Below are 13,885 nucleotides of genomic sequence, written 5' to 3'. Positions count from 1 at the left end.
TAAACGCCTTTATTAGTGGAGCAAATGTTTGAAGTTTCTGAAGCATGTCTTCGGCATGCGGAGGAAACAAGCAGATAGGAGGCAGTAGCACGCCTCGTTTTTTGTAGTTTCTTGTTTCTGTAATTTAGTCATTTTGCACTCAGTGAGAGAAAGTAGAAGCCAGTGGACAATCGGTTATTACCAAAAGCTTTGGCTTATGCACCGCTCGATGAAACATTTGGACATGCGCAGGTATGACCCGTGGAAGAGCTCTGGACCCTGGCAGCCTCCACAATTGCTCTTTACGAGGTGTGCGTGTGTGCATGAATGACGACAAGGGTGCACAATAGAAAATCCCCCTTAAAAACGAAGATAAACGTAAACAAACGCGATAGCACATTAAGTCTTACCCAAAGTGCAAAAGAAGAGCACCTCTGCTTCATGAATCACAAAAGCAGCGTAAGGGTTTGTAGGAACTCGAAGCAAGTGCGGTGAAGGGCGGCAAGCTTTGCAGTCTGTCAGCTTTCCACTGCTTGTAGAAAAACGACACTCGGCCCTGAGGTACTTGAGCACACAGCCTCACAATGGCACAGGTTTGAACAACCTTGTTCAAAACGAGTTTCAGCTCCCGCTTTGATTAGGTACCCTAAGGGGGCACACTGGTCTTAGAAACTTTTTTTTTTTTGCTTTCCGACCAATTCCGACGAAACTTCATGGGCTTGTTCAGTTTTTTTGGCTGGTTTAAAATACCCAATTAGTTTTGGTGTGAGGTAACTAGTTTTTGAGTTAATTAAAAATATTTCTCGATGAGAATAGGAAAAAAATCTATTTAACAAAAGATTACCAGCAAGGCATGAATAGATCCCAGAAGTTGTGGAGAATGAAATGTGGGAAACAGTTTTTTTGTTTTGCAATCACTTACACATTTACATCAATTCTAACTTCTAGGTTTGAACTACTACTGCTAACCAAGTAAAAATAACGCTAATTAGACAACTACTGAAACACAAAATGAAAAATTTGTTTCACTTATTGGATGGTTTAGACATTCGGCCTCACAGTGCAAAAGAAATGATCTTCCTTGCTGCACTACATACTGGGATGTGCCTCTTGAGAATTTCCTATCACTGCGATACCACTCGTGGCAAAAAAGTGGGCAATTATGAGAAAATTATTATTTTTTTGCTGAAATCGGGCCTCTATGGCTTCTGTAAGTACCTGGTACTGTTCTACGCATGGAATTTTCAGAGGAAAAACTGTGCCAATCTACTAAGAGAAAAGTGATACCTAAAAATATGCTTTTTGGGGCAATTTTTCAGTCCCAAAGACCCATGCTCCCCCCCAAGGGCAGGCAGGGATGGTTGGAGAACGAACGACCGGCTTACGCTGCTGAGCGAGCCAAAGGCTAGCTTGTAGATGTACTCGTGCATATCCTCCGAGTGTGGTACCAGCAGCAGGAGCAGCTCCTCCTGCAGGGAGGCTGGGAAAATGGAAACACCATTAGGCACGCAAGCACTTACACGTTGTGAATGCGAAGGCACGAATGCCTCAGAGGCCTCCATTCCGCCTTGCTTTGTTATACGACTTTGCAATCGTGCCTGTGGAGACAATCCACCTTGCGATCTGGTCAAACCTTTCGAGTGGCTTCCATACGTCCCCTATGGTGTCGTTCCAGCCACTTCGTAATACGAGAATTGACAGTGAATTTCTCTGCTTGACTGCTTGTTCTTCACCTGTGTTCTTCCGCTCGTTTCATATGTGGCGTACCAGCGTGGATGACCACCTCTCGCTACTGCCGAGTCTAAGCTCGCGGTGTGGAACACTGGAACGCCTCGCGGTATGGAACACTTCCAAAAGAGCCTTTGTTCCGTTACAGACGCCGGACACCAGCTTTTCTGCTTGTAGTGGCGGCAGCTTCATCCACTATCATCATCCCCACTGCATCCCACTATCATCATCAGCGGTGCTTGCCCGGCAGCATCAGCAGTGCCACGCGCCAAAAAGATCGAACAGGACTGCGCTCCAGGGGTGGTCGCATGTCAACGCCACTCTCCAAGTTCCGGCCGGGCCTAACGCATACTCAATAAATGTAGGAGAGTCACACCAGAGTCCACGGCTCCGTGCCCTACATGCTCAATGGGCCGTTGAGGTTTTCGCCTCAAAATAAAACGCACACGTTGCTTCGTTTTGATCCTACAATGTGGTTCAGATTGTGGTCAGGTGTTGTGGAAATGCATGTGGTGCGTCTGGACAACCCAATGGCCAACGCCTCGTCTGGTCAGACAGCTGTTCTGCACCTGCAGCACCAGCCAATAAATTGTTCTGCAGCACCTCGCCCAGTCACTGGCACCAGCAACATCCACGACCAGCCTGACGTAATGGGGTAGGACGCCGACGAGACGTTTTACTTAGACTTTCACTTTGACTTCGCATAACTGCCCATGCGTGCTTGTGCTTTCCAAGGTCGCATGTTATTATTTGTGCGTCTGTTGTCCCGTTGGTTTCCTGTGTTTTGAAATAGATGAGCTGGAAATGTACAACGAGGCAAGTCCCTACGTCTGGTGCGAGATTCTAGTTGGACCTGTGTTGTCCAACTAGAATCCCGCACCACATACAGATGTGGTTCAAATGTGGCACACACCATATTGAAGCTTTCCTCCAGACTTCTAGGCTACGAGCGGGTTTCGTTCTGTGCTCACCTGTCTCCTACACCATAATTCCATTGCTGCCATACCACAGAGAAGGAGCGTTCATCGAAGCCTCTCCACCAAACAATAATGCACAACGATGATGGTTTGCAATGCATGCGTGTACATACGCACAGATAAACTTAAGCCTGAGTTCTTGTTGACGTGCAAAAACGGACACTGAACAACAGAAGGGACAAAAACGAATGTTAACTTCCAGCAAAGTTAATTCCAAAAAACATTTTGGGCGTTTGACGCATTGGACCTCCACTTGGGCTATGAGGCACACCATAGTGGAGGGCTCCGGATTATTTTTGACCCCCTTGGGATCTTTAAAAAGTGTTGTAATCACGACACACGGGCATTTTCGATTCTCGCCTCCATCTGGAAAGCAGCTGCCACCCCGGCTGGGATCGAAACCGCGGTGTCCTTGGGCTCAGCAGCACAATGCCATAGCCCCTGAGCCACCGCGGCGGGTCCAAAGTTTATTTTGGAGAACATGCAGATATACCGCTCGTCTTCTCCCCTTCTCCTGCCCAGTGTCCGTTTTTGCACTATGCCTACAAGAATGTATCACCAACAAGCCCAACACTTTTTTAAACTACCTTACGCTAAAGCCAGGTGAGCACATACCATCACACTTGTAGACAAAACACAGCAACTAGGACACGTTTTCTAGGGCAAAAAAGACGGGAACTTAGAGAAGGATACGGGCAGGACAAATGCCAGCACTTGTCCCGTATTCTTTCCGTATTGTCCCGTATACGGACAAATGCTAGCGCTTGCCCCATATTCTTTCCGTATTGTCGTGTACACAAACGCTAGCGCTTGTCCTGCATTCTTTCCGTACTGTCCTGTATACGAACAAACGATGGCACTTGTCTGTATTTTTCTCTAAGTTCCAGTCTTTTTTCACGCCAGAAAACTTTCAGTTATCCCAGTACCAACTTGTCCAACTTTCCGCACTAAAAACACCGCACGTGTGGCCCCTACTCACTGTCCCCGTTGAGGGGCTTGGCCTCGTGGTGGAGTGCAATCAGCAGCTGTGCCGCCCTGAGTGAGTGGTGCCGTGCCAGGTAGGGCCTCGCATTGGCCGCGCTCAGGATGCCGATGCTGCCCTCGAGCAGCTTCTCCCACGTGACGTCCTCGCACAGCAGCCGCGCGTCGTGGAAGAGCACCACCATGCGAGCCAGCCGGCACACGCACGCCATGTTACCCACTGAGCTGGAGCCTGGAAAGGGGCGAAGGAGAGGCGAGACGTTGGACCCCAACAGAGACGAATCCTGGGAAGCCCCATCAACATCAGCACAGTGACAACGTCATGATCCCTTCCCATGGCATAATGTGCAACGAAAAACATGGATGGCAAACACAAAGCACAAAGGACGAGTGCTACACTGTCTACTATGTGTTCCACATCTGTATTTTTCACTGCCTGTTATACCATGGGAACTGTGTTCGCTAAATAGCCCAGCCTAATGTTCTACTTGGTCACGATCATGGTTGTGACGTTTAACACCCCCCTCTGTTTCTCCTGCACATACTCTCAGTACTGATCCTCCACTATTCCCCTTATTTCGGAATTCCAAGTTTGTTCTTTAATCTATTATATTCCTCAGTCTATGTCCCTGAGTGTGAAGCTTTGTGCAAGGATCACACTCAGCATTTTCCTGTTGCTATTTGTGTAATATACTACAGCATATTATTGTTATTGTAAGGAGATAGAAGATCCCACACAAGCAAGCAGCAGTTCCAATGGTCTTGCTTTACTTAGCCCAACGGTGACTCAATGGAACAGGCCACTCGCAATGGTGATCATGTATGCACAGATGAGAGATTTGCCCCACCAACTCATGGGGATTGGCCACACCGTATGAGAGTGCACTCCCACCTACTCACAGTATTATTAACAGCAATTTAATTTGCTGAGGAAGTCCCTCCTTCTCCCTGAAGTTACATTATAGTTGGAAAGATAGCTAGGTGCAGACTTCTACGAGGTGAAGCTGCTGCTAGGTTGCCACTGGACAGGTGAGCATGCCCAAAGGAAACAAAGGTTACACATGCTAAGGCGGGAAAGTTTAAGACAAGGAGAACACAGGACCCACAAGAGGCACACAGGATGTGCAGGAAACGGACAGGGCACAGCCAATGCACACCTGAACACAAGAAGAAAAAGCCCCTCACAAGAGGTGTATCAGAAAGCGGCCATAAGGTCTCTTCTCTTAACTTTGGAACTACTGCCAACCAAAAATGAAAGTATAATTTGCAACTGGCTCACACGCATCGTACCTGCATTACCACCCTTGCTTCGCTCCTACTAAGCTCCTTCCTAAAAAGACCGCAAGACTCACAGCTGCAACAGCAAGGAAACCGGCCAGCAGCGTAACTTAGTGGGCATGCATGAACACTTCATTTCTGCTTTTGAAGTGAACACGAAGCAATTACACCTTTGTGGAAGCAGTTTTGGATCAAATCGGTATATTTCTAGATCGAAGTGGATATTTTGCAATTGCTAATATGAGAGCTTGTACATGGCCCGACACTTGTTCCTCTCACATGGGAAGGCTATGAGAAGGCAGGTATAAAAACACAGGATTCGTCAACATCAAATTGAGAAGCCCACTACTACAAGTAAACTCAATCTGAATAAATTGTTCCCCAGTCGTCTGAATGCTGCACCCACTTCAATTAGGTACAGTATCACTTTTGGGTCCATTGTTAAAGTAACACGTATTGCTTTATAATCAGGTTGCGATGGTGATGGTGATTGCGATGGTGATGGGTACAACTTCACTATCATCTACCACTGAACTATTCCAGTATTGGATTCATTTTGTCGCTTGTGCTCATTACGTTTCCTTGAGAAAATAATTACACTGTTCTTTGTAATTGCCGCATTTGCCACAGAATGCCAAGGGTTCACAAAAATAGTAAAACATGCATGAAATGTGAACAAACAAAAGACAGTCTGAGCTCAGCGCTCAGTTAGTTGGTGCACCATCCCACCAGCAGAGGACAGCGGAAAAAAGCAAACCAACAAAAAGCAGAAACGAAGGCGCTATGGCAGAAGTAAGAAAGACCATAAAGTTGCACCTCTCGTGCATGAAAAAAAATTACCCGACCGCATGTCAAGAATCACAGACCACCCAACTCCTCCTTTCTTGTCTTTTCAAACAGTCACACTCACCCCTTTTGTCTGCCAACGAGGGGTTGTTGAAACACCTACTAACCCTCGAGAGCCGATCCTGACATTCCGTCTACCCGACAGTTCGTTTCCCCGTGCAGCAGTCCCCGCCTTTCCAAATGCCGAAGAAGTCCTCCCCCCTCCCCGAACAGGGTGTTCAGACGAGCATACTTGCGGTGCAAGGCTAGCCGCCAGAGAGGTGCCTCCTCCGTGCCCCGCGTCACTACTTACTACTGGCCTCGCAGAGATCCTTAACTGAGTGCGCCAGGAAGCCGGCGGCGTCCCTGGGCCTCCTCAGGCCCGCCTCCTCCTCCTCCAAGTCCTCGGTGAGCAGCAGGTCACGGAGGGCGGACACGGTCCGCTTCCAGTGGGTGGTGCCCCGCATCATCACCTCCTCGCGCTCAAACAGGCCCAGAAAGGACGACAGCTGCTCGTAGCTCACCTGCCTCTGCGGCACACGCGGGCAAGAGGAACAACGTCACGGAATTCTTCTCTTCCCTCGTAGGGACTGGCAAAAACTTAAGGTACCATGATGACGGGTGATCTGTCCACGCACAAACAAACAGGCATTACTTGTTGATGCACTCCTTATACGTTCACTTCCCAAACAGGAAGGCAATAGATCGGCAAGAGGAAATCCTGTTGGTAATACACGAGGAGGGAATGGCATAAGACTGCCCTTAATGTCCTTGACAGGGACAGGCACATGCCCCTGCACCCTAAAGTCTCCTCTTTATTCACTGTCTTTTATGAAAAAAAAAAAAAAAGCTGCATTCCTCATAATGCTCTACAGCGAGATGAGGAATGTGTGACCCCTTCTCTGTTTTTGTTCAGAAATATGATGTTGATTCCAGTGTTGCATACAGAGGTAAGACTGACACCTCTGTTGTAGATCATGGAAGCACTTCATTTTCTTTCCCATGTGCTCACGGCACTCGCAGCTGAGCGCCACAACTTACCGTATTTTCTCGCATATAACCCGCACCCCTAACTTTGAACTCCCCAAAAAAAGAAAAAAAATCCTCGCGTATAACCCGCATGCTTACTTAAAAAAAACTGGTCTAGGAAGTCACAATTGTACAGTCACAATCTCGTTTACAGGTGGACTTTATTTTGAAATGATCGCCGCAACGTTCTCAGCGCCGATTCCGGTTCAGTCAGTTCAGTCAATCATCGCCAGACTCGCCACTGTCGCTGCTGCTATCCGAGGCTTCGTCGCCGCCAGTGTTGCCAATTTAGCGATTTTGTCGCTAAATTTAGCGACTTTTCATCTATTTAGCGACAGATTTTTCAAATTTAGCGGACAGCGACTTTTTTAGCGGAATCGCCCAAGAGTTCAGTGAAATTTTAGCGACTTCCGTATTCAACCGTAATCTTAGTATTTTGAACGGCTTTAGCGCTATCGTGAACACCTAATACTTTAAACTTCTGTAAAGCCCTCACGGTTGTGACGACCACTTCACATTGGTGGGAAACACAAAGTGATCAATTCCATTTTAATTTTAAGTGCGCATACTCTTGTGTATCCAGGATACCATTGGGTCACCCTCTTAGTTAGAGACATCTCCGAAGATTTGCCACAGACTTTACGGTTGCCAAGTTTGGACATACATGCATTACAGGGTCACCTAAGGCGAGCTGTCTCAGGATTCTCGACTTAATCTGGAAATGTTATATCATCGCTATACGGCTGAACTGTGCATACAGAAATAGTTACCTCTTTCGCCTTAGAGCGACGCCAAATCATCGAAGCCGCGCCAAGCTCTAAGGAGTCTGTTCTCTTATTTGGGTGACACGGTCTTATTTCAAAATCGTAAATTACGTGGCCCAAGCCCAGACCAAAAATCAAATTTGTGAAAGTCCGTTGGTGGTGGTGGGGGCGGCCCATGAAGTGGGGCATACCCACTCAGGGGGATTGTCCAAGAAGATTTTTTTTTTCATTAAAAGGAACCAGATAGGCAAAAAAGCGCAGTCGAATAAAGAATTTAGTACATAGGTTGAAGACAGAAGTACAAAAAGAAAGCGGAACGAGGGAGCCTGGTCAGAATCATTTTAGCAAGGCAGACGAGCCGTCTCTGAAATGAAGGAATGAATGGCGTGACAGACATCGTCCGTTATCGCGCCAAGTCCACGACAGTTTCTTTTTCTTTCCTGCCCAGCTCCTTCTTGAGCCTTTTCTTCCCCCATCCCCATACCTCAACAGAGAAGCATGTAGCGTCTGATTAGCACTGCCGACGCCTACAATGCTGCCAACGAACCGCCAACGTTAGCAGATTCGGACTCGACCGCCATTACCACCATCGAGGAAGAGCTTTTCTATTAGACTCTACATAAGTGTGCAGCGTGTGTGCGCGTGTTCTGGTGCACTGGTTTAAGCTTAACGGCAAATCAGTCTTTTTTTTTTTTCACTGTAAAAGTTTACAAGACGCACCGGTTTTTAGATGCGACGCTGAGAGCATCTCTTGTCGGCGGCCCTGTCCTTCCTGCGTGCGTCCGTCGTCGTCGGCGTCCGCACTCTCCTCCGCTCACCCCCTCTCCTCTCCGATAGCGAACACTCTCTAGCGAGGGGCTTTGGATTGGATTCGATTGGATTGGCTTGGATTTGGATTAAAGTGGATTGTGTTGCGTCATAGCCGCGGCAGACGCACTGGCGCCGGCGCGTGCCCAGGTGAGAGCGAACACTCTCTCTCAACATCTGCGGGTGTGCGGCCCAGCGCTCTCTCACTCCGCCGGTGGGTGGCGCTGCGCGCGGTGCTGCGCTAGGGTGCCTGGATGTTCCTCCTCGCCCGCCCCTCCGTAAAGGGTGGAGACATTCTTTGCAGGGTCCCTCGCCGCCTCGACCGGTTTTCGGAGCCGCCGACCGCCATGACGATCCCCGCTACTGCGGCGGAACCGCCGAATTGTGCAGCGGCCGACGTGCTGTAACTGTCTGGCCGCGATTAGCGGCTCAAAATGCCTGGTTGCTGCGTGCCTCTGTGCACAAACCACTGCAGGAATGGTTGGCGAATGTTTCTGTGGTGGTATCTTGTGCAATATTTTTAATTGATCAAGTGAAGGTGCTGAACCAGACACGTACTTTTGGGATTTCATTGCATCATTTTGAGTATTATAACGAGATGTGGCTGTGTGTAGCAAACTGGGAGACTTTCTGTTGTAATCAGTTCCCCTTGAATTATATTTCATGACTTCTCGCTTTGTTTGGTTGTGTTTGTTTGTTTTAACTTTTTACCAAATGATCCCCAATCCTTTTACTTTTAATTGTGAATCGATTTTTCTTTTTTCTGATAGTTTTCTTGCAAGTTCCCAGGTCCACTAGAGCTGTGCACGGGCCCGGGCCGGCCCGAAAGCCCGTGCTCGGCCCGACCCGCGGGCCGGGCTCGGGCCGGGTAGCATGCAATATTTCGGGCCCGGGCCGGACTCGGGCTTGAACCACAAATTTTGTCACGCCGGGCCGGTCCGATTCGGCCCGGGCAGTTCCTGAGGCACGGCTACCCTGTGCAGCAAATTCTAAATTGTTGGCAAGAGAAAGTTCTTTCATATTTCCGGTAAAGTGAAAACAAAAAAAAAAGGAAGTGCTGATTCACTACCGCGCCGTTAAAAGATATGATAAAAAAACGATTGCACTTAGAAAGCCTTCACATCAATAAAAGAAACGTCTGGGTCCCACCAGCTTAGTTCCTGCTGCTGAGCACGAGGTCGCGGGTTCCATTCCCGGCCGCGGCGGCCGCTTTTCTGATGGAAGCGAAAAGCAGAAATGCCCGTGTGTACGAGATTTGGGCGCGCGTTAGATCCCCAGGTGGTCAAAATTAATCCGGAGCCCTCCACTACGGCGCACCTCATCGCCTGCGTTGCGTCGGCGCGTTAAACCCTACAATCAATCAAACCATCAGATTAGTGGGAGAGAGCGGGCCAGGAAACGAGGACACTCCAGCCACCGACTACAACATGATTGTATTTGCTCTCCTTTTCAAACTAAAACAAACCCTTTTCAAACTAAAACAAACAGAACAAATGTGGCCTGGATTTTGCAGTGTGTGCAGAGTTTGAAGAACCAATTTTCTAAGCAGAGCCCATAATTATTTCGCGCAAGAATTTCTTTAGAGCCATGACTAAAGGCAAGAAAGAACTGAAGCGCAGATAAAATCATGCTGCCAATGTAACTAGAGGGAAAGACAAAAATTTCAGCAAGGAATGGAAGAACGCAAGGTGCAATATCTGTTGAAGAATTGCAATAATAAAAAAAATCACCTTACTCGGAACCATTTAAGGTATCCTCAGGTGTGCCTTGATTTCGAAGGCTGGCAAATGAAGTGACACGGCTACCGAAAAAAAAAGCTTCTAAGTGAGGATAAGTTGTACAAAGTTCGGTCCAAGTTTAAAGGAAATTTAAATCTTAGACAGTCGTATTCGCTTTGTGCTTACGCTTTTTAGGTTAACAACAAACATCTTCAAGTTCATGTTAATATCCTGTCGGACTAGGGATGATATTTAACAACACTCTGGCGGGCTCGGGCCGGGCTCGCGCTCAGATTTTAAATATTCGTCGGGCTCAGGCCGGGCTCAATTTTTATGAATTTCTCGGGCCCGGGCCGGGCCCGGGCCGTGTCTCTATCGGGGCGCGTCGGGCCGGGCCTAGAAATTTCGGCCTGTTCACAGCTCTAAGGTCCACCGCCTCACCCAAAATTAACATCTGCATGCTGCGCCACTATTTCCTGTACCTATTAAATGGCTTCGCCGATTAGGCATTTTTCTTCAGTTACAAAGCGCTATACATTTGGGGCTTCTTGGCAGATTTTTTCTTTATGTGTTAACTGCGGTGCTTTAGATAAGCCTCTGCTATTTCGTTAATTCACTTTTAGCTTTTCTTTTCCCCTTGGAGAAACAACTACATACACTACTACAACAACTGAGTGCCCTCGCTTCGCCATTTGCGCATTATCTTGCATATACAAGGTATGCTTTTTGCGGCTATGATTTTCGGCAAAGAAGGCTCATGATTAATATCAGTTAACTGCGAAATCAGACAGACTTAGTGGAAGAACCGGGCAATTCATGTAACATATACCTCTCCCGCGAAGTCTTTTCACAATACATTGCCGGTCGAACGCACTTATATAAGACGCAACTTTTTCGCAGATGAGATTTAACACCAAAACTAACGATCAAGAAGCGAGCCTGTGATGCATTATTATGCGTGTTACATTTAAAAGTGTAGAGACATTGCGCTGACTTAAGTTTACAAAACAAAAAAGTAGGAGACGCACGTATAGGCGGTAGGCGCGGATGCGCCTCTGTGTGCCGTGTTTCTCCCGCTATTTCATCTTGTCGACTTAGCTAGCGCAGTGTTTTCACTGTTAAGACGTACAAACAAGCCCACAAATAAGTTCTCCTTCCCTCTGGAAGCGGTTTGTGGCCACGGAATGCGTGTGCATATAAGAATCCGATAGGACATCCCCGTGCTTGCAGCGCGCTGCCCCAGCGGCGGGGTTCAACATGGCGGCTTCCGTAGCAGACGACGCAGTTGTCTCCACCCGTCACGGAGGGGCGGCGAGGAGGAACATCCAGGCACCCTATGCTGCGCATGTGCAATACCCTCTCTCTCCGCGGTCTCCTCTCCTTCGGGCGCGCTGCGCATATAACCGGTGTGCCGCTCTCCGGCGGCCTTTCGGTCGACGGTTGCTCTCCGCTTGCGCTTGAACCCCCCTCAGCGTCGCATCACACCAGGGTTCCCGCGAGGGGAGGTGGGCGTAATTTTTTGTTGTTCTTACCTTTGCAGCTCAAAGAAGCAAATAAATTTGTTTTCACTGTACATTCAACTTCTTGAACTATTTCAGTTAAGTTTAACTGGAAAAACCTATTTAAATTGGTTTATTAGGCTTTCGAAATTTAGCGATTATTTCAGCGACTTTTTTGTAAAATTTAGCGACTATTTAGCGACTTCTTTACCTTAACTTAGCGGCACGCTTCAAAAAAAGATGGCAACACTGGTCGCCGCTCTCAAAGACGCAGTCGTCTTCGGTGCTATCTAAAGAATTGCTGATGGCGCACTTCTTGAAGCTTTTGCGCACCATGTCGGCCGGAATCGCCCCCCACGCATCCACGATCCACTGGCACAGCAGCGCAATGTCTGGCCTCCGCACGCGTCCCGTCGGTGTGAGGGCGTAAAGGCCGTCGGCCATCCATTCGGCATACAGCCGCTTGACGTGCACCTTGAACGGCTTAGTTAGGCACACGTCCATTGGCTGGAGCTTGGAAGTCATGCCACCGGGTATGATCACGAGGTCCGTGCGGTTGTCGGCGAGGCGCGCTTTCACTGCGTCAGTGCAGTGGCCTCGGAACGAGTCCAGCACCAGCATCGACCGCCGTGCCAACATGGCTCCTGGCCTTCTCTCCCAGATCGTGCGAAGCCAGTCACCGACGAGGTCACTATTCATCCAAGCGTTATCTTCGGCCCGCACAACAATCCCTGGTGGCAGTGGGGTACTGGGTAGCGTTTTGCGCTTGAAGATTACATACGGGCGCAGTTTGGTGCCGTCCGCCAAAGCGCACAACATTACGGTGCAGCGCAGCTTGGTGTTTCCGCCCGTCATCACGCTCACAGATTTCGAGCCCTTTTTCTGCAAAGTGGTGTCCATGGGCATCTCGAAGTACACGGGCGTTTGGTCGGCATTTCCCACCTGGGAGAGCAAGTAGTTGTGCTCCTTCCTGAGCCCGATGACGTAACGTTGATAGTTCAACAGCTTCTCCTCGTAGGCGTTGGGAAGCCGCTGGCACATGGTCGTTCGCCGCCGCATCGAAAATCCGTGCCTGGCCATGAATCGCTGGAGCCATCCACGGCTCGCACGAAACTCGCGTGGGATGTTCATCTCCCGGGCCAACCTCAGAGCTTCCATCTGTGCCATCCCCGTGGACACAGCGTGTCCACGACTCCTCCGCTCCTCAATGAATTTGACAAGCTGCGTCTCAAGAAGGGGGTACGCGTCAGTCTTCGGGCCGCGAAATGCTCGCTTCTCCTTGTGTGCACTTTCGAGAGAGGCCTTTTTTTCCGCCAGTCGCGAATGCAGGACTCGTCGACGTCGTGCTTTCTCGCAGCAGCTCTGTTACCGATTTCCTCCGCAGCAGCTATGATCTTCAGCTTCTCTTTCGCGGTGAAAGATTGACGCCGAGACCCACTCATGGTGCCTCACCAGACACGGCTGACCAACGGTGCTAACTGGCCACACCTGAGTTGGGGGCCCAACAACTTCGCTACAAAGCGCACGCAAATCACCGCAAGAGACGCTGTTGGCCAAACCAAACAAAGCATGTGAAAAGTCCGAATAAACACGCTATGTAGCGGATCTGTCTATGGCCGGTGTTGGCTTCTTATTGGCTTTGCACCTGATGATGACGATGGAGATGCGGACTGTATGGCAGGCCGTGCATTGCCGTGAAGCCGACCTCTGCTTCCAGAATATTCGCAGATAACCCGCACCCCCACTTTTCGGACGATTTTTTTTCAATTTTTGGTGCGGGTTATATGCGAGAAAATACGGTAGTCTATTTTGCCCCCCTGTTGACCAGGAGGTGTGACATTTCGCAGCATAAAGGTTTCACATCATCCCTAAGGGGTACAGCTGCTGGATATCACGACACTGCGCACAAACGCTGGATTGTGCAAAAACCCGGGTGTTCCGTATGTAGTGTGTGCTCATAGAGACAGATGGCACCACGGCGACCATTGGTGTGTGTGCTACCAATCGAGAGAGGGCACCACTTCCACGGTCGCCCATGTGTATATATTCAAAGGTGAATAAAGCCTTGGGGTCAGTTGCCCGTTACCGGCGTGGTATGTGTTCGTGGTTAGCCGGGCGCGTGCTGTGGAAGTACACCCCGCAACCCCGTAAGAAATGGCAGCGGGGTATAAATGAACTTCTGTCACGTCGTGATTACAGTTGAACCCCGTAATAAGAAACATGGGTTGTAACAGACAACCGGATATAAGAGACACTACTGACCCCCATGATTGGCCGCCCTACCTTTCCTGTTAATTTGA

The 13,885-nt window shown here is 49.0% G+C and overlaps 1 protein-coding gene across 2 annotated transcripts in view; it reads right to left on the bottom strand.

Annotated features, from left to right (window-relative positions):
• The window catches only part of LOC144150140 (tRNA (guanosine(18)-2'-O)-methyltransferase TARBP1), a 78,314-nt gene that overhangs the window by 52,299 nt on the left and 12,130 nt on the right, over nt 1-13,885 (bottom strand). Inside the window, exons 7-9 of one of the 2 annotated variants that reach the window (XM_077681973.1) lie at nt 6,082-6,298; nt 3,664-3,897; nt 1,365-1,459 (exon numbers count right to left, since the gene is read on the bottom strand). In XM_077681973.1, coding sequence (XP_077538099.1) covers nt 1,365-1,459; nt 3,664-3,897; nt 6,082-6,298 — 546 coding nt within the window. Of the gene's footprint in view, nt 1-1,364; nt 1,460-3,663; nt 3,901-6,081; nt 6,299-13,885 lie in introns of both variants that reach the window. The other variant, XM_077681974.1, reaches the window with a different exon arrangement.

Source organism: Haemaphysalis longicornis, unplaced genomic scaffold, assembly GCF_048455015.1.
Source record: "Haemaphysalis longicornis isolate Haplotype H1 unplaced genomic scaffold, Haemaphysalis longicornis Haplotype H1 scaffold_8, whole genome shotgun sequence".
In the NCBI taxonomy this organism is placed as follows: domain Eukaryota; kingdom Metazoa; phylum Arthropoda; class Arachnida; order Ixodida; family Ixodidae; genus Haemaphysalis; species Haemaphysalis longicornis.
Note: the sequence above shows the minus strand (reverse complement) of the source record. Positions and strands in the feature narration are given on the sequence as shown.